The 25,176-nt window shown below is 49.5% G+C and overlaps 1 protein-coding gene across 1 annotated transcript in view; it reads right to left on the reverse strand.

The window, feature by feature from the left end:
• Positions 1 to 11,671: 11,671 nt before the first annotated feature.
• Positions 11,672 to 25,176, reverse strand: part of SLC39A11 (solute carrier family 39 member 11) — a 47,305-nt gene continuing 33,800 nt past the window's right edge. The window contains exons 6-7 of the mRNA XM_059485983.1: positions 20,511 to 20,681; positions 11,672 to 11,745 (exon numbers count right to left, since the gene is read on the reverse strand). Coding sequence (XP_059341966.1) covers positions 11,672 to 11,745; positions 20,511 to 20,681 — 245 coding nt within the window. The remainder of the gene's footprint in view (positions 11,746 to 20,510; positions 20,682 to 25,176) is intronic.

Here is a 25,176-nt window from a genome sequence, read left to right on the forward strand (position 1 = left end):
CACTCAGGCTCCTCAAAACCAGAAACAGCCCCAGGACAATCCATGGGGGCTCCCCAAAACCAAGAACTCCCCAAAACCAGGAATAATCCCAGGACAATCTGCCCAGGCTTCCCCAAACCAGGAATAACCCCAAACCAGGGACAACCTCAGAATAATCCATGTGGGCTCCCCAAAACCAGGAATAAGCCCAGGACAATCCATCTGGGCTTCTCAAAACCAAGAACTCCCCAAAACCAGAAAATCCTGGGTTAATAACCCCCAGAAAATCCATATGGGTTTCCCAAAAACCAGGACAACCCCAGGACAATCCATCTGGGCTTTCCAAGACCAAGAATCAGCCCCAGGACAATCCACGTGGGCTCCCCAAAAGCAGTCCCAGCCCTACAGCTGGGGCTGCCATGAATGCCCAGCCCAGGGCAGGATTTTATCCCCATTCCCAGGAAATGTGAGCCCCGCCAAGGACACTGATCCCCTGGGCACGAGGAGAGCTCCGTGCCAAGGGAACACCTGAACATTCCCAATGCTTTCCTAGGGTCACTGCCCCAAGGGAGCCACCCCTGCTCTGGGCAGGAGGCAGAAATGGCATTCACCTCCATGCTGCAAATAAACCCATCCTAAGGGATATCCTGTCCCAAGTCCTGTCCTGAGGGATACTCAGTCCCAAGGGACATCCCATCCTGAGGGATTTCCCATCCCAAGGGACACTCCATCCCGAGGGACATCCCATCCCAAGGGACACTCCATTCTGAGGGATATCCCATCCCAAGGGATATCCCATCCCAAGGGACACTCCATCCCAAGGGATATCCCATCCCAAGGGATATTCCATCCCAAGGGATATTCCATCCCAAGGGACACTCCCATTCTGAGGGATATCCCATCCCAAGGGACATCCCATCCCAAGGGACATCCTATCCTGAGGGATATCCCATCCCAAGGGACACTCCATCCTGAGGGATATCCCATCCCAAGGGACACTCCATGCCAAGGGACACTCCATGCCAAGGGACACTCCATCCCAAGGGACATCCCATCCCAAGGGACACTCCATCCTGAGGGACACTCCATCCAAAGGGATATTCCTATCCCAAAGGACACTCCCGTCCCAAGGGACACTCCCGTCCGAGAATACTCCTGTCCCAAGGGATACTCCATCCCAAGGGATATTTCCATCCCAAAGGACAGCACATCCAAAGGGACAGTCCTGTCCCAAGGGATGTCCTGTCCCAAAGGATACTCCATCCCAAGGGATTCTCCATCTCAAGGGACATCCTATCCCAAGGGATACGTCCACCCCAAGGGATATCCTGTCCCAAAGGACACTCCATCCCAGAGATACTCCATCCCAAGGGATATTTCCATCCCAAAGGACACTCCATCCCAAGGGATATTTCCATCCCAAAGGACACTCCATCCCAAGGGATATTTCCATCCCAAAGGACACTCCATCCCAAAGGATATCCCCATCTCAAGCAACACTCCATCCCCAGGGCCATCCCCTCCCTCCTTCGTTCCCCCGCGGCAGCCCCGGGGCAGCAGGAGCGATCAAAGCCGCATTGTGTCACTGTGTCATTGTGTCCGGGGAACAAAGGCGCCTTTTGACGGGAATAGGTGCGGACTCTTGGAAGGCTTCCCCCGGCTGCTGCTGCTGCAGCGAGGGAACACATTGATAAAAACAGCACAGGGACACCCGGGTGGCACAGGGACACGGGGACACGGGGGACAGCCATGAGCCACCACGAAAACCCATGGGGTGAAGGGTTTGGGGTCCCAAAGAGAGGAGAAGAAAGGTGGGGAAAGGGGTACAGAGGTGGGGGACTCAGATCCCACCTGGTCGGATTTTTGCCACCCCAAGGATGTGGCACTGGGTGCTCTGGGCTGGTGACAAGGTGGGGACAAGGCACAGGTTGGACCTTGGAGAGCTTTTCCAACCTCGGTGATGCTGGGATTCTGTGCATGGGGCAGGACAACCTGCAGCTCATCCCCAACCTGCAAACCTCAGCTGGTCCCACAGAAACACATCCAGGGAAAATCCCACCAGACTCTGCCTGGGGATGTGCCACAGTGTCCCCAGGCTCTGTCACAGCACAGAAACGTCCCCGGGGTGACTCCTCCACGTGGCTACAACAGCCTCGGTGTCCTTGGAAGCACCAAGGGCCCGACACACACTGGATGTGTTGCCTTTCCCAGCTCTGCCTCAACTTCCCCGTCTGTAAAACCAGGTCAATGACAGCCATGGGACAACCAAATCCCCTAAAACTGCTCCAAACTGGACACAGAACCCCCAGAGCTCTGCCCTGCCCTTGGCCCGTCCTGCCACGCAGCAGAGCCCAGTTTTTGGGGAAGGAAAGGTGAATCCACGCCCTGCTGTTGGGGTTCCCCATGGAACATCCCAGGCTGGAGCTCCTGCCCCCCTCTGCTGCCAACTGCTCCGGCTCCACGCTGAGAAACTCCAAGTTCACTTGCAAAAAAAAAAAAAAAAAAAAAAAAAAAAAAAAAAAAAAAGTTGGCATCTCTGCATATTTGCAAGGTCAAGGCACAGAAAGCCTTCTATAAGCCTAAAGCCTTGTTTTCAAGGGCCCATTCTTTGAGGGAGTGATTATGAAAGCAGGCTACATATTCTTAACAAGCCCCTTTTCACTCGGGCTTTCAGTTCCCCGCAGTGGAGAATGTGCATGTGTATTCTTGCATGGCAGCCCTTCCATACTGTTGGGATTGTTATCGGTGCCTGAAAGAAGCGATTGTTTGGGGCTGCTGCGATTGCATCACGGCTGCCCCCGGGCCGGCCGCCCGCAGAGGTGTTTGATCAGGGCTGCAGGTGGGAAGGAGCTCACGGGGCCCTTTCCCCGGACCTGCCCTACCTGTTGGACCCTGTTCCAAACAGCTGCTCCTCTGTTAGACCCTGTTCCTAACAGCTGCTTCCCTGTTAGGCCCTGTTCTACACAGCTGGTCCTCTGTTAGACCCTGTTCCTAACAGCTGCTTCCCTGTTAGACCCTGTTCCTAACAGCTGGTCCTCTTAGACCCTGTTCTACACAGCTGTTCCTTCCCTGTTCTCCCCTCTTAAACCCTGTTCCACAGAGCTGCTTCTTCCTTCTGCTCCTCTGTCAGACCCTGTTCCACACAAGTTTAACACCCAGCTTCTCCTTACCTGTTCCCCTTGTTAGACCCTGTTCCAAGCAGCTGCTCCCCAGTTAAACCATGTTCTACACAGCTTCTCCTTCCCTGTTCTCCCCTATTAAACCCTGTTCCACACAGCTGCTCCTTCCCTCTGCTCCCGTGTTAGACCCTGCTCCACACAGGGTTTAACACCCAGCTTCTCCTTCCCTGTTCCCTCTGTTAGACCCTGTTCCATACAGCTGCTTCCCTGTCAGACCCTGTTAGACCCTGTTCTACACAGCTGCTCCTCTGTTAGACCCTGTTCTACACAGCTTCTCCTTCCCTGTTCCCCCTGTTAGACCCTGTTCCACACAGCTGCTCCTTCCTTCTGCTCCCCTGTTAAACCCTGTTCCAAGCAGCTGCTTCCCTGTTAGACCCTGTTCTACACAGAGTTTACCACACAGCTGCTCCTTCCCTGTTCTCCCCTGTTAGACCCTATTCCACACAGAGTTTAACACCCAGCTTACACCCTGTTCTACACAGAGTTTACCACACAGCTGCTCCTTCCCTGTTCTCCCCTGTTCCACAGAGCTGCTCCCCAGTAAAACCCTGTTCTACACAGCTTCTCCCCTCTTAAACCCTGTCCCACAGAGCTTCTCCTTCCCTGCCTTATCCTTGCCCAGCCCCACAACCAAGGACACCGCTGCAGCTTCAGCCCCAAAAATGCAAACAACAAAAAGGCTCAAAATGGCCCAAAAAGTGCAAACGACAGGGAATTGAGGGGAGCAATCTGTGAGGGTGGGACTGCATCACCTGGAGCTGCAATGGGACAATGAACCCCAATATGGAAATGGAGCAAAACTTATAAAAGTGTGAAAATTCCTGACTCTGAGTCCATTTTGGTTCATCTTGGGTGCAGCCCTGGCCGGGCTCTTGTGCTGCCCAAAGTGGATCCATTGAGGAGATCCTTTTAATAAACCCTTTTAATAAATAAATTTATTCTGTAACTCTGTCCAGCCTCTGCTCCAGCTCAGCCTTTTCAAGGTGAGCCCCGGGTGCTTCACCTGCTCCTCCACCATCCCCTCCATGGAAAACACATCCCCTGGGTGATTCACCCCTCACCTCCCCCAGGGCTGGATTTGGGGTGAAAGCCACCCCAGGAACACAGAATTGCTTTAATTTAAGGAAAAGACCCTGCAGATCACCAGATCCAGCTGTTTTCCCAGCACTGCCAAGGCCACCACGGATGTCCCCAAGTGCCACTTATCTGTTAACCCCTCCAGGGATGGGGACTCCAGCACTGCCCTGGGCTGGACACCCTTTCCAGGCTGGAATTGTCCCAGTGTCCATCCTAAACTTCTCCTGGTGTGACTTGAGGTGATTTCCTGCTGTCCCTTGTCCCTGGGGAGAAGAGCACAACCCAGACCTGCAAAGGTCCCAGCCCGGTCCCAAACCTCCCTGGGTGGGCACAGGGGACCCAAATGGAGCTCAGCCAGGGCAGGGAACCCCGCCAGACCCCACGGATGGACGGGCCCCACTGCTCAGGCCCTGCTGATCCCCTGCCCTCTTCCATCCCTGCCCCTTATCTGCCCATTCCGGGCTCTGTTTGGTTTCTGAGCCAGCCTCAGGGGAAGGTTCAGCTCTGCCCCCGGCTCAGGAGCTCTTCCCTGTGCCCCGAGCAGCCCCAGGATCCTCCAGGAGCAGCCCCAGCGCTGCACATGAGGTTTGCTCACCCACTCATCCTCCTCCCCTGGATTTTATATTGTGAGACATCCAAAACATTCCCTCTGCAAGAGGAAAAATGAAAGGGATCAACAGGAGACATCCCAAATATTCCCAAATATTCCCTTTCTCAGAGGAAAAAGGGATCAACATGAGACATCCCAAATATTCCCAAATATTCCAAAATATTCCCTTTTCCAGAGGAAAAAGGAAAGGGAGCAACGTGAGACATCCCAAATGTTCCCAAGTATTCCAGATGAAAAAGGAAAAGGATCAACGTAAGACATCCTAAATATTCCCAAATATTCCCTTTTCCAGAAGAAAAAGGGATCAACATCAGACATCCCAAATATTCCCAAATATTCCAAAATATTCCCTTTTCCAGAGGAAAAAGGGATCAACATCAGACATCCCAAATATTCCCAAATATACCCAAATTTTCCCAAATATTCCCTTTTCCAGAGGAAAAAGGAAAGGGATCAACGTGAGACATCCCAAATGTTCCCAAATATTCCAGATGAAAAAGGAAAAGGATCAATGTAAGACATCCCAAATATTCCCACATATTCCTAAATTTTCCCAAATATTCCCTTTTCCAGAGGAAAAAGGAAAGGGATCAACGTGAGACATCCCAAATATTCCCAAATATTACAGAGGAAAAAGGAAAAGGATCAACATGAGACATCCCAAATATTCCAAAATATTCCAGATGAAAAAGGAAAAGGATCAACGTAAGACATCCTAAATATTCCCAAACATTCCAAAATATTTCAAAATATTCCCAAATATTCCCTTTTCCAGAGGAAAAAGGAAAAGGATCATGAGACATCCCAAATATTCCCAAATATTCCCTTTTCCAGAGGAAAAAGGAAAGGGATCAACATGAGACATCCCAAATATTCCCAAATATTCCCAAATATTCCTAAATATTCCCAAATATTCCCTTTCCCAGCTGGTTGAAGACCAAGGAATGCCCCCAAACTGCTACAAGAGATCTGCACCAACCCTGAAAATCCAAGTCTGTGGGGATGGAGGAGCTCCCCCCTGGCCAGGGCTGATTCCTGACAGGAATTCTCCATTTTCCAGCACAAACCCAAGGCCACCCTTCCCTGGCAGCCTCTCCCAACTCCAGCAGCACCAGGAGGCTCCAGTTAAACCCTCACCCCCCTGTTTTTTAATACTTTAAGATATTTTTAAATATCCAGATCCTTTTAAATACCCAAAATCCTCACGTGAGACCTCATTAATTCTATTTTAAACAGCATCACCCTGCAAATAATTTCAATTTTTTACATATTCATAGCGGGCCAGCCTTAAATAAAATGGGATTTAACGAGGTGGCTGCATTGATGTGGGGTAGGGACATACAGAACTTTATCAAGGTTATTGAAATTTTATATTTTTTTTTATTTAGACACCCACAGAAGCTGGGTGGTCTAAAAGCAAGGCTGGGACTGTGGGGCACCTATAAAAATTCCCAATTAACGTTTATGGCTCCATGCAGAAAACACCAATCCTCTGTTTTTTGTCTGGATATTCCAACTGGGAGCACATTTCAATTAAAAATGGTTTGGTGGGCCTGGAATCCCAGTGGAAGGGGAATGTTGGGGTGGGGTTTCAGGGGTGGATTTTAGGGATTTATTGCCTGGATCCCACATTCCTTACAGGAAATAAAAGGGGAGGAGAATGAGGAGGGTTAACAAATCTGATTTTCCTTCCTGGAAAGAACCCACAGGGAATCAAAGCCCAACTGAACATAGAGAGAAAAACAGGGATGGGGTAAAAATAGGGACGTGTGATAAACCTGGGATATGGGATAAAAAGAGGGGTGTGCAATAAAACCAGAGATTAATGCCAAAATCAGGGATTCAAAATGAGGATTTATCCCTGATAACCCAGAGATGTGTGATAAAATCTGGGATTAATGCCAAAATCAGGGATGTGTGATAAAAACAGGGATGTGTGATAAAAAGAGGGATGTGTGATAACCCAGGGATTAACGCCAAAATCAGGGATGTGCGATAAAACCAGGGATGTGTGATAAATCTGGGATGTGAGATAAATCTGGGATGTGTGGTAAAACCAGAGATCAATGGCAAAACCAGGGATTTAAAATGAGGATTTATCCCTGATAAGCCAGGGATGTGAGATAACACCAGGGATTAATGCCAAAATCAGGGATTTAAAATAAGGAATTATCCCTGATAAACCAGGAATGTGAGATAACACCAGGGATGAACGCCAAAATCAGGGATGTGCGATAAAACCAAGGATGTGTGATAAATCTGGGATGTGTGGTAAAACCAGAGATCAATGCCAAAACCAGGGATTTAAAATGAGGATTTATCCCTGATAAGCCAGGGATGTGAGATAACACCAGGGATTATTGCCAAAATCAGGCATTCAAAATGAGGATTTATGGATTTATCCCCACTCTGGGATGTGATAACCCAAGGACGTGAGGGAAGGTGGGGATTTCAGCTCTGGGGGTTCCCTGGAGCTGTTCCTGGCTCTGGCAGAGGAGGATCCAGCCCCAGCTGAGGATCTTTGGCTCTCTCTGGATCCATCCCCAGCAGAGCCAGACCGGTGAGGGTGAGAGGGAAACCCCACAGTGTCCTGTGCCACAGAGACTCCCACTCATCCCCAGAAAACACAGCAGAACACAGATTTTTGCCTGCTTTCAATCTCCCCATATTAATCAAACCTCTTTTTTTTTTTCTTTTTTTTTTCCTTTTTTCCCTTTATTTTTTTCTTTTTTTCTTTTCCCCTTTTTTTCCTTTTTTTCTTTTTTTCCCTCTTTTCCTTTTTTCTCCTTTTTCCCCTTTTCCTTTTTTTTTCTTTTTTCCTTTTTTTCCTTTTTTTCCCTTTATTTTTTCTCTTTCTTTTTTTCCTTCTTTTCCCTTTTTTCCTTTATCTTTTTCCTTTTTTCCCCTTTTATCCTTTTTCTTCCTTTTTTCTTTCCCTTTATTTTTTTCCTTTTTTTATTTTTTCTTTTTCCTTTTTTCCTTTATTTTTTCTCTTTATTTTTTTCCCTTTTTCTTCCTTTTTTCCTTTATTTTTTCCTTTTTTTATTTTTTCTTTTTTTTTTCTTTTTTCCTTTATTTTTCCTTTTTTTCCCCCTTTATTTTTTCCTTTATTTTCCCCTTTTTTCCCTTTTTTTTTTCCTTTTTTACTTTTTTCCTTTTTATTTTTTTCCTTTTTTCCCTTTAACTTTTTCTTTTTTTTTTTCTTTTTTTTTTTCATTTTTCCCTTTTTTTTTTTTTTTTCTTTTCTCCTTTTTTTTCCCCAGCCTGACAGACCCAGCGCGGGAGGCACAGTCTGTCCCATGCAATAACATTTTCCAAGCCCAGCTCAAAGGCTGCCCTGCGAGGCCGGGGCTCCTCTGCTGGACAGGAAACAAACCCGTGGGCACAGCAGATCCCAGCACTCCCAGCACGAATGGAAACCATTGTGTGGGCTGGAGGAACATCCCCAGCGCATCCAGGGGGGAATAATTCTGTTTCCATCCCTCCCCTGCTCACTCTGCTCCTTTCCCCTCTGTCCCAACAGAGATTTCATGCAGGAAACTGAGCACGGGGGTGCATGGTCCATGGGAACTCCCAAGGTAAATCCGCTCCATCAAAAATCTGAATTTCCCCTGCACCCACAGAGAGCCTGGAGCAAACCTGTTCCCATTGGAAATGTGAAGGATTTTTAGGAAAAAATCCTCAGGAAGCAGCAAAGCTCTTCCTGAGCTTTGAATCTGATTTGGATTCAAATCTGAGTAGGAATCAGATTCGGGGTTCGTGCGCTCGCACAGGGATGGGCTCCTGCAGACAGAAACAGCTCCTGGGGGTGTGGGAGGGGCAGATTTGGGGTTTGGGAGGGGAAGATTTGGGAGATGCTGACTCAGGATTTGGGAGATGGAGATTTGGGGTTTGGGAGATGCTGACTCAGGATTTGGGAGATGGAGATTTGGGGTTTGGGAGATGCAGATTCGGATTTGGGAGGGGAAGATTTGGGGTTTGGGAGATGCAGATTCAGGATTTGGGAGATGCAGATTCAGGATTTGGGAGATGTTGATTTAGGATTTGGGAGATGCAGATTCAGGATTCGGGAGGTGCTGATTTGGGATTTTGGAGATGCCGATTTAGGATTCAGGAGGGGAAGATTTGGGATTTTGGAGATGCCGATTCAGGGGCAGAAATGCCAGGACTCAGGGATATCAGGATGCCAAGAGGACCAGGATCCTTCCCTGCCACCAGTTCCAGAATCCTGTGGATTTGGAAGGTGGAGATTCAGGATTTGGGAGATGCAGTTTCAGGATTTGGGAGATGCAGATTCAGGATTTGGGAGATGCTGATTTGGGGTTTGGGAGATGCAGATTCAGGATTTGGGAGATGCTGATTTGGGGTTTGGGAGATGCAGATTCAGGATCTGGGAGATGCTGATTCAGGATTTGGGAGATGCAGTTTCAGGATTTGGGAGGGGCAGATTCAGGATTTGCCTGTGCCCTGCTTGTCCCCTGTGTGTCCCTTTCCAATCCCGCCCGTGCTGCTCCCAGCAGCTCCAGCTCCATCTGGTTCCCGTTCCCACCCCCGTTCTCATTCCCATCCCCAGGCTCTCCGTGTGTTCTCCCCACGTGTGGAAATCCCTCCCGGGGGCTCTGATCCCGCCGCAGCTCCCGGAGCATCCCGGAGGGTCCCGGGCGCAGGAGCGGAGCCGAACACCCGGTGGCAGCAAAGAAACGCAGAGAATCCCGGCAAGGGCCGGGAGGGGAATCCCGAGATGGCTGGAGAATCCCGGGATGCTGGATGATGGACAGCAGGGGAACCCCGGGGTCCTGGATGAGCTGGGATGATGGGTGGGATGAGAAATCCCAGGATCCTGGGGAGGATGGGGAATCCCAGCACCCTCCCAGATCCCAGGCATTCCCGGGGTGCCTGAGCTGATCCAGCACATCCAAAATCTCCTTTTGCTGCAGCTCTGCTGCCTTTGTGAAGAGCCTTTTATTGCCAGAGCTGAGGGGAGCTGGGGGATCCTGCTCTTTACTCCCGGGGTGTAAAGCTGGAGGATCCTGCTCTCTACCCACAGGGAGTAAAGCTGGAGGATCCTGCTCTTTACTCACAGGGAGTAAAGCTGGAGGATCCTGCTCTCTACCCACAGGGAGTAAAGCTGGAGGATCCTGCTCTTTACTCCCGGGGTGTAAAGCTGGAGGATCCTGCTCTTTACTCACAGGGAGTAAAGCTGGAGGATCCTGCTCTCTACCCACAGGGAGTAAAGCTGGAGGATCCTGCTCTCTACCCACAGGGAGTAAAGCTGGAGGATCCTGCTCTCTACCCACAGGGAGTAAAGCTGGAGGATCCTGCTCTTTACTCACAGGGAGTAAAGCTGGAGGATCCTGCTCTTTACTCACAGGGAGTAAAGCTGGAGGATCCTGCTCTTTAATCCCAAGGAGTAAAGCTGGAGGACCCTCCTCTTCTCCCTGGGCTCTGGGATGGCACAGGGAATGGGAATGGAAGGTTTGGGATGTGCCTTTGTGGGGCACAGCTTGAGCCTGGACAGAGAAAGGGCTGGACAGCCTGGATGGAGCCAAAATGCACCTGGATAGACCAAAATCCTCCTGGACGGACCCAAAATCTGCCTGGATGGACTCAAAACCTGCCTGGATGGACTCAAAATCAGCTGTGGGACCCCACAGATCCCTCAGCAGGAATCATGGAACGGTTTGGGATGGAAAGGACCTCAAAGATCCACCCAGGGACCCCTCCCAGTCTGCCCCAGCCTGGTCTGGGACCCTGCAGGGACCCGGCGCCCTCCCCACCCTCACCGGGAGGAATTTCTCCCCAAAGCCGATCCCGTTCTCCTCGGGAGCCAGAAGAGCCTCAAGCGCCAGGGAAAAGCAGAACGCGGGCAGGGCCAGCAGGAGCTGCCGTGAGCAGGGCGGCCACCGAGAGGAGCCAAAGCCTCGGCAGCCCCTGCAGCCCCGCTCCGGGTCGGTCACCCCTTCCTCCCGTTCCTCCCGTTCCATTTCCCCTTCCTCCCATTTCTCCGGGTTCATTATCCCTTCCTCCAGCTTTATTTCCCCTTCCTCCCGTTCCTCCAGGTCCATTTTCCCTTCCTCCCATTTCTCCAGGTTCATTATCCCTTCCTCCAGCTTTATTTCCCCTTCCTCCCGTTTCTCCAGGTCCATTTCCTTTCCTCCAGCTCTGCTTCAGGTTTATCATCCCTTCCTCCCATTTCTCCAGGTTTATTTTCCCTTCCTCCCATTTCTCCAGGTTTATTTTCCCTTCCTCCAGCTTCTCCAGCTCTGCTCCACATTTATTATACTTTCCTCCCATTTCTTCCAGTTCCACTTCAGGTTTATCATCCCTTCCTCTCATTTATCCAGGTTCATTATCCCTTTCTCCCCTTTCTCCAGGTTTATTTTCCCTTCCTCTTGTTTCTCCATCTCTGCTCCAGGATTTTTTTTCCTTTCTTCCCGTTTCTCCAGGTTCATTATCCTCTCCTCCCGTTCCTGCAGCCCAGCTCCGGGTCTGTCACCCCTTCCTCCCATTTCTCCAGGTCCATTTCCCCTTCCTCCCATTTCTCCAGGTTTATTTTCCCTTGCTCCTGTTTCTCCAGCTCTGCTCCAGTTTATCATCCCTTCCTCCCATTTTTTCCAGCTCCACTCCAGGTTTATTAATCCTTTCCTCCCATTTCCCCAGCTCCACTCCAGGTTTATTTTCCCTTCAACGGGAGAAGGGAGGTGATGGACACACCAAAATCCCTGCGTGCCCCTCCTGAGGGCCAGCAGCACCCACGGGGACACTCGGTGCCTCTCCCCAGCGATCCCAGAGAGGCAAAGGAACCCACCAAAAGCAGGATCAGCTCTTACCTGGCACTCTGGAATGTGGCAGACTGCGATTTCCCAACAGCTCCAAAGCCAACTCCCACTGCCAGGCCCTCTGAAACGGCAGGGAAACACCAGTGAGGACCAGTGAGGTGCAGCCCTGTGTGGTGGCGGTGTTTGCAGGGGTCCCAGGATGAGGGAAGAGATGAGAATCTTGAAGGCTCATTTATTATTTTATGATATATATTATATTAAAAGAAAATGATACATTAGAACTATACTAAAAGAATAGAAGAAAGGATTTCATCAGAAGGAGGAAAGGAAAGGAAAGGAAAGGAAAGGAAAGGAAAGGAAAGGAAAGGAAAGGAAAGGAAAGGAAAGGAAAGGAAAGGAAAGGAAAGGAAAGGAAAGGAAAGGAAAGGAAAGGAAAGGAAAGGAAAGGAAAGGAAAGGAAAGGAAAGGAAAGGAAAGGAAAGGAAAGGAAAGGAAAGGAAAGGAAAGGAAAGGAAAGGAAAGGAAAGGAAAGGAAAGGAAAGGAAAGGGGATAATAAAATCTTGTGTCTCTCAGAGAGTCCGAGCCAGCTGACTGTGACTGGCCATTAATTAAACACAACCCCACGAGACCAATCACAGATGCCCCTGTTGCATCCCACAGCAGCAGATAATCATTGTTTTTCTTTTCCTCTGAGGCTTCTCAGGAGAATTCCACCCAGCACTGCCCACCCTGGACCCAGCACGGGGAGAAGGTTCTGGATTGATGAGTGCCAAGAAAGGGAAAAGATCCCAATCCCCAATCTCCTGCAGCTGCAATGGGATTTCACCAAGGAGCCAAGCAGCTCCAAAGGGCTCAGGCTCAGCAGAACTTGGTGAATTCCAGCAGAACCAAAGCTCAGTTTGTCCCAGGAACCCCCCAGGAGCTGAAGTGAACCAGGGCCAGGCTCCCAGCTGTGCCCCAAATCCAGCACAGCACTGCAGGGACAGGCTGCACGCACAGGAAACCCAAATTCCATTTGAAAATCCCCGCCCCGCAGATTATTGTGTGTTACAGCTAACCCCATAATTTTAAATACAGTTAATCCCATAATTTTAAATACAGTTAATCCCATAAACCCCAAGGAAAACAGCTGAAAAGCCTTCCCAGAAAAAAAAAAAAAACAAAAAAAAAACCAAAAAAAAAACCAAACTGTTTTTCAGAAAGCACCAAAGCCTTGGTATTTTTTTCACTTTGGTTTAAAATCCTCATTTTTGGGGTTTAAACTCCCCATTTATGGTGTTTAAAATCCCCATTTTTGGGGTTTAAAATCGCCAATTTTGGGGGGCTTTAAAACCCTCATTTGGGGGGTTTAAATCCCTATTTTTGGAGTTTGAAATCTCCATTTTTGGGGTTGAAATCCCTATTTTGGGTGGTTTAAAATCCCCATTTTGGGGTTTAAAATCCCCATTTTTGGGGTGGGGAATTCAGAGGTCAGAACCAAAGCTGGAGGGATTTTCCAGCCTGCAAGGAGGGCTCAGGTGAGCATTCCAGCAGGTGGGAAGGGCACCCTGGGTGTGTCTGTGGCCCTGAGAGTTCCCAGTTGCCTTGGAAACAGCAGGAAAAGCAGCAGAGCCTGGGATAACCACAACATTCCCATCCCTGAGCCACAGCTGAACACTGGCAGCTCCTCAGAGCCAGCCCTAAAACAGGGCAAGGAGATCCCAAAAATCCCAAAACATTGGCCCTAAAATCCCCCAGTGGCAGGGGCTCACAGAACTGGGGCACAGCTCTGGAAAAGATCCTGGATGGACCCAAAATCTGCCTGGATGGAACCAAAATCGGCCTAAATCCTGCTCAGTGATCCCAAATCCTGCAGGACCTGCACATCCCACAGCAAAAACACTTCCCAAATCCTGCCCAGTGATCCCAAATCCTGCAGGATCTGCACATCCCAGAGCACCAACCTCCCAAATCCTGCTCAGTGATCCCAAATCCTGCAGGACCTGCAATCCCACAGCAAAAACATTTCCCAAATCCTGCCCAGTGATCCCAAATCCTGCCCAGCGATCCCAAATCCTGCCCAGTGATCCCAAATCCTGCAGGACCTGCATATCCCACAGCACAAAGAGTTCCCAAATCCTGCAGGACCTGCAATCCCATAGCAAAACCACTTCCCAAATCCTGCCCAGTGATCCCAAATCCTGCTCAGCGATCCCAAATTTTGCTCAGTGATCCCAAATCTTGCAGGACCTGCACATCCCAAGGCACCAAGAATTCCCAAATGCTGTTCAGTGATCCCAAATCCTGCAGGACCTGCAATCCCATAGCAAAACCACTTCCCAAATCCTGCCCAGTGATCCCAAATCCTGCAGGACCTGCACATCCCACAGCACCAAGAGTTCCCAAATCTTGCCCAGTGATTCCAAATCCTGCTCAGCGATCCCAAATCCTGCAGGACCTGCCCATCCCACAGCACAAAGAGTTCCCAAACCCTGCTCAGCGATCCCAAACCATGCTCAGCGATCCCAAATCCGGCAGGACCTGCAATCCCACAGCTCAAACACTTCCCAAACCCCTCAGGACCTGCCCATCCCGCATCCCTGTGGCCCCCCAGGCCCTGCCAGAGCTGGGGGTGCCCCCATCCCCTCCCATGGATGCTCTGGAGCTGCTCCCCCTGCCCCAGCCCAGGGAAATTCTCCTTTCAGCTGCCAAGCTCTCATCCATAATTCATCCTGCCCTGGGAAGAGCTGCTCAGCTCCTAGTGGGAAATTAATCCTGCCATAATGAGCTCTGGATTTCTCCAAGAGTTTAAGCTCTGCCACTCAGAGCTGTGTGAAGCCCCAGGGCTCTCCAGGAATCACCATTTTGTCATTATTGCTCCAGGATTAGCAGATCCCAGGGATTCTCCAGGTTTGCGGCAGCACCTGAGGGGTTTGGGGGCGTTCAGGTGGGGTTGGGGAGGCAGGAGGAGATTCCTGCTCATTGCTGATCCTGGTTTAACCCCCTCAGAGCCATCCTCACCCTCAGCCCACCCTCTCCTCTCTTCTCCTCCTCCCACAGAAGCAAATCCTCATTTCAATGCTCAGTTCAATTCCACGGAGCTGCAGCAGCTGAGCAGGAGCTGGCAGCTCAACCTCCACCTGATTTTTAAAGAATTTCACCTGAATTTATAGAACTCCACCTGAATTTCAAATAACTCCACCTGATTTTAAACAACTCCACCTTATTTTTAAAGAATTCCACCTGATTTTATAGAATTACACCTGATTTTTAAAGAACTCCACCTGATTTTAAACTCTACCTGATTTTTAAGGAACTCCACCTGATTTTTAAAGAATTCCACCTGATTTGAAAGAATTCCACCCAATTTTAAAGAATTCCACCTGATTACAGAGAACACCTGATTTTGAAAGAATTCCACTTGATTTTATAGAACTCCATCTGATTTTAAAGAACTTCACCTGATTTTTATAGAACTCCACCTGATTTTAAAGAATTACACCTGATTTTATAGAATTATACCTGGTTTTTAACCACTCCACCTGATTTTAAAGAATTACACTGATTTTATAGAACTCCATCTGATTTTTAAAGAACTCCACCTGATTTTAAGGAACTCCACCTGAATTTAAAGAATTCCACCCGATTTTAGAGAACACCTGATTTTGAAAGAATTCCACTTGATTTTAAAGAACTCCGCCTGATTTTTATAGAATTCCACCTGGATTTAAAGAACTCCACCTGAATTTTAAGGAACACCACCTGATTTGAAAGAAATCCACCTGATTTTACAGAATTCCTGATTTTGAAAGAACTCCACCTGATTTTAAAGAACTCCAGCAACTGCCCAACACCCCCAAGCTCCTCCATCCTGGGAATGCTTCTCTGCAAGCCCAGGACTCTTTCCCAAATTCCCAAATTCCCAGAGCAGACCTGAGCTAAAGCAGGGCCTGGCTCAGCTGGAGCTGAGCTCTCCTGACCCCACAGCACCTGAATCCATCAGAGATATTTAAACTTTCATTCCCAGCACACAAATGCTTTCTCAGGCCACTGCTCAGCGAGTTTAACGTGACAGACCTGAGCTCTGGTGGGGACAAGGCAGGGAAGCACCTCCCACATGAATATTTCAGTGGAATTTTTCATCCCAGCTGCTGAAAATCCTGCGTTTAATTGTCTTTTGCTGCTGAAAATCCTGGGTTTAATTGCCTTTTGTCACCTTGCTGGCTGTGCTGCTGACAAAACATTGATGTGTTCTCAGTGGCTGCCTCCGGATGAGGTGGTGACAGATGAGCTGGGGACAGGGGGACATCAGAGACACCCCTGTCCCCTTCAACAGCCTGAGGGAAACTGCCCACCATGGAAAATGTGATTTTCCTTCAGCTGCAGAGGGAGCCCTGAGGGAGCTGAGCTGGGACCACAGAGCCAAAAGGAGCCAAAACCAGCCTGGGAGCAGCAGCTGAGAATGTCACCTGTGTCCCTCACCTGAGAATGTCACCTGAGCCCTGACAGTGTCACCTGTGTCCTTCACTGAGAGCATCACCCAAACCTGAGAATGTCACCTGAGCCCTGGGGATGTCACCTGAGAATGTCACCTGTGCCCTTTACTGAGAACATCACCCAAATCTGGGGATGGCACCTTCATTCCTCACCTGAGAATGTCACCTGTTTCCTGAGAATGTCACTTGTGTCCCTCTCTGAATTGCTGCTCCATTCCCTGGAATTCCTGCTCCATTCCCTCAAATCCCACAGAATTTTCCAGCTCCAGGGCTTCACCTTCTGCTTAATTTCCCATTGGAAATCATTTGGTGTGCCGTGAAATCTCCGTGCAAGGGAAACGTTGGGGCGGGGGAATGGTTGAAGGGATGAATTTTGAATTTCAGGGATTTATTGCCTGGATCACAAGTTCCTCACAGGAAATAAAAGTAAGGGGAGGAGGATGACAGCATCCCTTTCCTGCATCCTCCTGGGGATGCCAGGCTGCCTCTTCCTCCTCTTCCTCACCCTGCCAGCAGGGATGGGGTGCTCCAGGAGCAGCAGGGATGCTGGAATTCCAGCAGGGGCATCCCCCAGACGAGGCAGATGGATGGGAGCAGCCAAAGTGGCTCTGCTGAGCCCCAGCAGGCCCCCAAACCCTCATTAAAGGCAACAATTGGAAAACAGCCTCAGTTTCAGCAGCCCCACCAAAGATAATTCCAAATGAGCGTTCCCAGCGTTTTTAATGGGGCTGGGAGAATTTTCATATCAAGGATCAGAGCTGCTGGTAATTGAGATGCAATCTGGCACTCGTTGCCCTTCCCTGGGGAGCCCCAGCCCCGTCCCCATGAGGGGGAATCCAATCAATTTCTGCTAATGACAAAGCAGCAGCCTGGAAATCACCTCCCTTTCCTGCAGGAACTGCAATCTGCCAGCACAGCACGGAGCCTGGGCCTGCTCGGATCCCCCTGCAGCCCCAGAACCCCCTCATTTCATACCCAAACCCAAATCCAGCCCAAGTCTGCTCTACAGCCCCTCCCTGCAGCACAGATCTGCTCCAGAACCCCTCATTTCATCCCTAAACCCCAAATCCAGCCCAAATCTGCTCCACAGCTCCTCCCTGCAGCCCAAAGCTGCTCCAGAACCCCCTCAATTCATACCCAGCCCCAAATCCAGCCCAAATCTGCTCCAGAACCCCTCAATTCATCCCTAAACCCCAAATCCAGCCCAAATCTGCTCCACAGCCCCAAATTCAGCCCAGGAGCTGCTCCAGAACCCCCTCATTTCACCCCCAGCCCCAAATCCAGCCCAAATCTGCTCCAGAACCTTCTCATTTCATCCCCAACCCCAAATCCAGCCCAGGAGCTGTTCCTGAACCCCCTCATTCCATCCCTAACCCCAAATCCAGCCCAAATCTGCTCCACAGCCCCAAATCTGCTCCAGAATCCCCTCATTCCATCCCCAACCCCAAATGCAGCCCAGAATCTGCTCCACAGCCCCTTCCCTTCACCCCCAGCCCCAAATCCAGCCCAGGATCAGGGGGGCTCCTGCAGCAGCCTGAAACCAGGCAGCAGAGCTGGGAGCAGGGCAGAGCCCCCCAGGAGCACCCCAGGATCCAGCCCTGGTGGCAGGGAGGGTCCTGGGGGGTCCTGGGGGGTCCTGGGTGTTCCCTCCCCTCCCCACACAAAGGCAGAGCTGCTCAGCTCACACCTCACTAATTGTTATTTGTGGTACAGCAGTAACATTTTAATTAATCTGAAGTCTTCGGCTTAACAGCCACCCAAGGTACAAAGCAAAACCAGAATAAACAGGGCTTGATTAAATACATAATTAATGTTCTGCTAAAGCTGGCATCTATGAATATTAATTAGCAGCGAGAGTCTGCAGTTTGGCACCTCCTGTCATTATCAATTTATCCTTTCCATTGGCATTCCCAGCTCTGGAGCAAATGATCCAACCTTTCCCCACAAACACCCAGGGGCTGGGGGTTCCATCCCCTCCCCTCCTCCAGAAGCTGCTCCCAGCCTGAAAACAGAGGCCCAAAACCAGGCTGCAAGTCCCCAAAATAATTCCAATAAAAGGGGAGCTCATCCCCTTTAGGGCTGCAGGTCCCTAAAACAATTCCAGCAAAAGGGGAGCTCATCCCCCTTAGGGAATCTCCAAGTTCCATTAATTCCATTCCAGTGGGATTTAAAGAACCCCACCTAATTTTAAAGAATTCCACCTGAATTGAAAGAACCCCACCTAATTTTAAAGAATTCCACCTGAATTGAAAGAATTCCACCTGAATTGAAAGAATTCCACCTGGTTTTTAAAGAAATCCACCTGATTTTATAGAACAATTCCAATAGAACAGTTCAAATTGTATAGAAAAATTCCAATAAAAGGGGAGCTCATCCATCTTGGGACTCCAAGTCCCTAAAACAATTCCCTGGCAATAAAGGGGAGCCTCATTCATTTTAGGGAATCTCCAAATCCCCAGAACAATTCCAAAAAAAGGGGAGCTCATCCCCCTCAGGGAATCTCCAGGCCCATAAAACAATTCCAATAGAGGGGAGCTCATCCCCTTTAGGGCTGCAAGTCCCTAAAATAATTCCAATAAAAGGGGAGCTCATCCCCCTTAGGGAATCTCCAAGTTCCATTAATTCCATTCCCATGGAATTTAAAGAACACTACATAATTTTAAAGAATTCCACCTGAATTTAAAGAACTCTGCCTGATTTGAAAGAATTCCACCCAATTTTATAGAATTCCACCTCGTTTTTTAAAAACTCCACCTGATTTTATAGAACTATTCCAATAAAACAATTCCAATTGTATAAAACAATTCCAATTGTATAAAACAGTTCCAATAAAAGGGGAGCTCATCACCTTTCGGGCTCCAAGTCCCCAAAATAATTCCAATAAAAGGGAGTTCATCCCCCTTACGGAAATCTCCAAGTCCCTAAAACGATTCCCTGCTGGCAATAAAGGGGAGCTCATTCATCTTGGGGCTCCAAGTCCCTAAAACAATTCCAATAAAAGGGAACCCATCCCCTTTAGGGCTCCAAGTCCCCAAAACAATTCAAACAAAAGGTTGGTTGGTTTTTTGTTTGTTTGTTTGTTTGGAGTTTTTTTGGTGTGTGGCTCATTTAAAGCTCCTTCCTCACCTTTCCTTGCCAGGCCCCTTCCTCTCCCAGCACCACCTGGAGAGCTGAACTACAGCACCCCAATTATCCCCCTGGAATTAATTAACAAAAAAAAAGAGGCACGAGGAGCATGAGGAGGAGGAGGAGGCAGAAATGTTTTGCTGCTGCTGACAAACTGGAGCGGGTTGATGCCCAGGAACAGCTCGTGCTGGTGATGCAAGGAGAGCAGCAAATCATTAACTCCCAGCTCCTTATCAGGATCAGGCAGCCCCAGGCAGCTGCAGGCCCTGGAAGAGGCAATTCCCACCCAGGAGCAGCAGGAAGGGCTGGAGGAGGGAACAGCCAGGAGATCCCAGTGCGTTCCCTTGGATTCTGTCACTGCCAGGAGCTGGGATTGCTCACAGGACACCCCTGAGGGATGGAGGATGGATAAAGGCACTCAAATGTGGGATGTGTGAGGGTATAATGGAGCCCCGAGCCCAGCAGCTCCACGCTGCCAGTACCCAATGAAACATAGCTCTTCCCAAAATCTTCATGGTTTCTTCCCAAAATTGGGAAATAAACCCCAAAAGCAGATTCTCCTGCAGAGACTGATCACAGAGAGAGAGGAGCAGGGTTTGTCATTTTTCCCAATCCACCCTTGCCTCAGGAAATAAACCCCAAAAGCAGATTCTCCTGCAGAAACTAAGAGAGGCTAAAAGGGAGCAGGGTTTGTCACCTCTCCCAATCCACTTTTGCCTGGGGAAATAAACCCCAACTGCAGAGACTGATCACACAGACAGAGGCTAAAAGGGAGCAGGGTTTGCAGGGTTTGTCACCTTCCCAATCCACCCTTACCTCAGGAAATAAAGAAATCTCTGCAGATTCTCCTGCAGATTCTGATCACAGAGAGGCTAAAAGGGAGCAGGGTTTGTCACCTTCCCAATTCACCCTTTTCTGGGGAAATAAAGAATCTCTGCAGACTCTCCTGCAGAAATTGAGAGGCTAAAAGGGAGCAGGGTTTGTCACCCCTCCCGATCTCTGCAGATTCTGATCACAGAGAAGCTAAAGGGAGCAGGGTTTGCCACCCTCCCCACCCTCGCAGGGAGCTCCAGCTCCCACCCACGCTGGGCTGGCACCAGGCAGGCTGCAGCTGCTCCAGGCCCCCCCAAGCCCCCTCCCCACGAGTTCTGCTGCTGCCAAGGCCTCACGTGGCTCAGCCCCACCAAATGTGGCACAGAAATCCCGGCCAAAGGCGCCCACTCAGCCCGTGCCATCTGCCAGGGGTGCCAGGGAGGAGCGGGATGTGAGCAGGGATGGGCTCACCCGGGATGTTGTGGATGGTGATGGCCAGGATCATCAGCAAAATCCTCCTCCAGCTGCTGCTCCTGGCCAGGGGGGCTCCGTCCTGGGCTGCTGGGAATGCCGGGGGGCTCTCGGGCAGGGGGGACCCCGCTCCTCTCCTCCTCTGGTAGGGCTCCCCGTTCTCAGCCTTGTCTGGGGACAGAGAACAGCAGGGTCAGCCAGGGAGGGGACAGAAAATATCAGGGTCAGCCAGGGAGGGGATAGAGAACATCGGGGTCAGCCAAGGTGGGCATAGAAAACACTGGGGTTAGCCAGGGAGGAGGCAAAAGACACCGGGGTCAGCCAAGGTGGGGACAGAAAATATCAGGGTCAGCCAAGGTGGGGACAGGAAACACTGAGGTCAGCCAAGGTAGGCATAGAAAATATCAGGGTCAGCCAAGGTGGGGACAAAAAACACCAGGGTCAGCCAGGGAGGGGACAGAAAATATCAAGGTCAGCCAAGGAAGGGACAGGAAATTTCAGGGTCAGCCAAGGTGGGGATAGAGAACATCAGGGTCAGCCAAGGTGGGCACAGCTGGGCAGCTCTTGCTTCCCTTCCAGAAGGAAAAAGGAAAGAAAAGGAATAAAACCAATCAGAGCAGGGGGTTCCCCACACCCAGGGCAAGAAATGGGCTCAGCTCCCCCAGCCACAGCTCCCAATCCAGGATCTGACACTCAGACACTGCAATTCTCCATTCTTCCCCTCTGGAATTATCAAATTCTCCCTCCTGCTCCAAGGTTTTTTGTCTGGGAGGTGTCTGAAATTATTCTGGTGGGATGCCAGAGCTGCCCTGGCACATCACCCATCCCAGTGTGTGACCCCAGAGCCAATCAAGGACCTGAGCACCACGGGGATGCTGCAAATGCAGGGATGTCACCTTGGGAAGGCAGAGGTGTCACCAACACTGAGCTGTGACACAAAACCAGGCAGCTGCAGGCTGCCCAAAACAGCAATACAGGGAGCACAGCAAGAACAGAAGCAAGAACTGGAGGTGTTCTCATAAAACAAGAACTGAGGGTGTTTTCATAAATCAAGAACTGGAGGTGTTCTCATAAAACAAGAACTGAGGGTGTTTTCATAAATCAAGAACTGGAGGTGTTCTCACACAGCAACAACTGAAGGTGCTCTAAAAAGAAAGAGCTGAAGGTGTTCTCATAAAGAACTGAAGAACTGAAGGTGTGTTCATAAAGCAAGAACTGAAGGTGCTCTCACAAAACAAGAACTGGAGATGTTCTTATCTAGCAAGAACTGAAGATGTTCTCATAAATCAAGAACTGGAAGTGTTTTCATAAATCAAGAGCTGAAGGTGTTCTCACAGAGCAAGAACTGAAGGTGTTTTCACAAAGCAAAAACTGAAGGTGTTCTTATAAAGCAAGAACTGGAGGTGCTCTCACAAAGCAGGAACGAAAGGTGTTTTCATAAATCAAGAGCTGAAGGTGTTCTCACAAAGCAAGAACTGGAGGTGTTTCACAAAACAAGAACTGAAGGTGCTCTCACACAGCAAGAGGTGAAGATGTTCTCACAAAGCAAGAACTAAAGGCGCTCTCACAAAGCCAGACCTTGAGGTGTTCTCACAAAACAAGAACTGGAGGTGTTCTCACAGAACCACCCTCCTTGGAAAAGCCCTCCAGGACCATCGAGTCCAACCCCTGACCGGTCCCCACCTCGTCCCCAGAGCTCTGGGAGGTTCCTTGGCCACCCCCAGGGGTGGTGACACCTCCGTGAGCAGCCCCTTCCATCACCTGCCCACCTTTCCCAGGAGGAAATTCCAGCCTGAGCCTCCCCTGGCACAGCTGGGGCCACAGCCCCTGGATTTTGGGGGGAATTCTGGGGGATTTTGGGGGCATTTGGGGGAAATTTGGGGGGGGGATTTTTGGGGAATTTTTAGGGAATTTTGGGGGGGAATTTTGGGGGGAAATTTTTGGGGGAATTTGGGGGGATTTTTTGGGAAATTTTGGGGGATTTTGGGGGGAATGTTTTTTGAATTTTTAAAGGATTTTGGGGGGATTTGGGAGGGATTTTTGGGGGGATTTTTGGGGGAATTTTGGGGAATTGGGGGGGGGGTTTTGGTGCCACAAAGCAGGTGAGAGCCACACCTCCCCCCGGGCAGCAGCAGGTGCATTCCCTGGTGTCACAGGTGACAGCAGCACACCCCTGGCTGGCCCCAGCACAGAGCCACTGCCACCACCCCTCTGCAAACACAGCAAGATGCTGCTGCCCAGGCAAATATTGTCCTTGTCACGGCCACGCTGTCCCCAAAGGCCACCCCCGGGCTGTGACGTTCGGTGGCAGAGCCTCAGCCCGTGGGGACAAGGATAAATATTGAGCTTGAAGCACGACAAGGACAAACAGATGCCAGGCTGGCCAAGGCTCTGTGGGAATGCTGGCAGCCCTGGCACAGGGGCAGCCAAGGCGGTGCCACCTCGGGATGCAATCCCTGCTCCTGGCACGGCGCCGGGGGCATGGAATTGCTTGGCACGTGTGAAAAATGCCTCTTTTGTGATTGGCTTTTTGCAAATATTCAAGTGAATGTTATACGTGTTGTGTTAGAAAGTGATGCTGCATTAATTCTCTCAAGTCCTGTGGTAAATATAGTTTTAGGTTATAAAAAATGTTAAAATAGAAACGATGCTATGTAGGATACTTTTTTTAAAGAAAGGACTGAGATAGCAGCCCCAAGACACCTGAATCTCTCAGAGAAAGAGAATTTATTGCTCTCTTATCAGAAGAAATTAACTTCTTCCTGTGTCCTCAGCCCTGAAGATTTAGAATTATGATTTAGGATTATGAGGAAGAAGCTGACACTGCCCAGACAGAATCCTGTGTTTGAATGGAATTTGTGCGTCATGTATGAGCTGTATGAATATGCAACAGGCTGTTGCTTTTAAGGGTTAATCCTCTGTTAACCTTTTTCGGACTTACTTTGCCCAGAAAAAGGTATCTGGACTGTCCATAACTCTTTGTCTTTATTGTCTCATATTGTCCTAATTCAATTTGTCCACATTATTATTACTCTAATTGTATTGCTATTTTTATAACCATTTTATTACTATAAAACTTTTAAAATTTGAAAAACAAGCGATTGGCGTTTTTCACAGCACACATCCCCTGTCCCCACAAACCCCACAAACAGCTCATCCCTGTCCAGGCTGACCCCCAGAAAATGGTTATGGGGTCACCACAGCCCTGTGGGGCTGCAGCCTGGAATGGGGCTGCAGCCAGAGGAATGGCAGATTTGTCTTTACAAACATTGATAAAACCAGCACTGGGAGATAAAAGGAACAATGGGAAGGATTCCACGGATTGATAAATGGAAAATTATACTTGATTTTACAAATAAACTTTAGGTTTGCTGGTAAATGAAATTGGGCATTGAAAGAGCAGGAATCCCCCTCAGGCACCAAAGGGATTCCAGGGAGGGGATAAAGGGATTCGGGGCAGGCAAGGAGTTCCCTGCAAGTGACAAAACCCCAGAAAGCTCCAAGTGTTCCATAAAACACCAAATTTTCATGGAATTCTGGAATGGTTTGGGGGAAGGGACCTCAAAGCCCACCCAGTGTCACCCCTGCCATGGGGACAGGATGAGCAGCTCAGTTCTGGCTCTCCACAATTCCTCTCATTCTCTCCTCCGGCCATTCCCACCACACAAAGTCACCTGCTGCTCCTTTCATTCCAAAGGTGCCTTCAGCTCAAAAACTCTCCTTGCACATTAATTAAATTAATTTTAAAATAAATTAATAAAAACATTAGAGCCCATAGGTTTAAGCAGAGATGGAAGTGCCCAGGGGAGCAGTGCCCATAATTATGGAATTATTTGGGTGGGAAGGGACCTCAAAGCCCATCCAGTGCCACAGGGACACCTCCCACTGTCCCAGGCTGCTCCAGCCTGGCCTTGGACAATTCCAGGGATGCAGGGGCAGCCACAGCTTCTCTGGGAATTCTTCTCCATCCTCCCCATCCTGCCAGGCAGGAATTCCTTCCCAATATCCCACCTAAACCTCCTCTCTTTCAGCTTTAAACCAACCAAAAAAAACAAAAGCCCAGCCCAGCTCTGTCACTTCACTGCCACCTCCTCAGTTCTATCAGATACCTCATTAATGATTATTTTATATATTATTTTTAATTCGTCTGCATGGTCCTATTAGGGGGAATAATAATATTACTACTAATAATAATAAATAATAATAATATAATAATAAATAATAATAAAGAATTGCCTTTTCCGAGGAGATCTGAACCCCACCATGCCAGTAGCAACAAAGGATGGGGGAGATGCCACAGGGGTGAGGAAAACAGGGAAAACCTGTGGGAATGGAAAAGAATTGGTGCAGCTTTTCCAGGGGAAGTGCTGAGGAGGGCTTGGTGGGCCAGTTTGAACACAAAATCTCCTCTCCTGTAAATGATCCCTGGATTAGCCAGGGATAAAGGCAGCAACACCAAAAGCAGGGAGACAATCCCGGCATCGTTTTCAGTGACACACAGAGCCGGCTCAAGGGATGGGCTCCAAGTGCTGCTGGCACAGAGGATAAAAAGGAAAGGATAATTACAGAGCAGCCACGGCACCGCTGCCAGCTCGGGACAGGCAGGAGCATTCCCAGCTGGAAACGGGGCTGGGGGAACAAAACACTCATTAGGGATAAGCACGGG

Source organism: Ammospiza nelsoni, chromosome 19 (assembly GCF_027579445.1).
Source record: "Ammospiza nelsoni isolate bAmmNel1 chromosome 19, bAmmNel1.pri, whole genome shotgun sequence".
NCBI classification, from domain to species: domain Eukaryota; kingdom Metazoa; phylum Chordata; class Aves; order Passeriformes; family Passerellidae; genus Ammospiza; species Ammospiza nelsoni.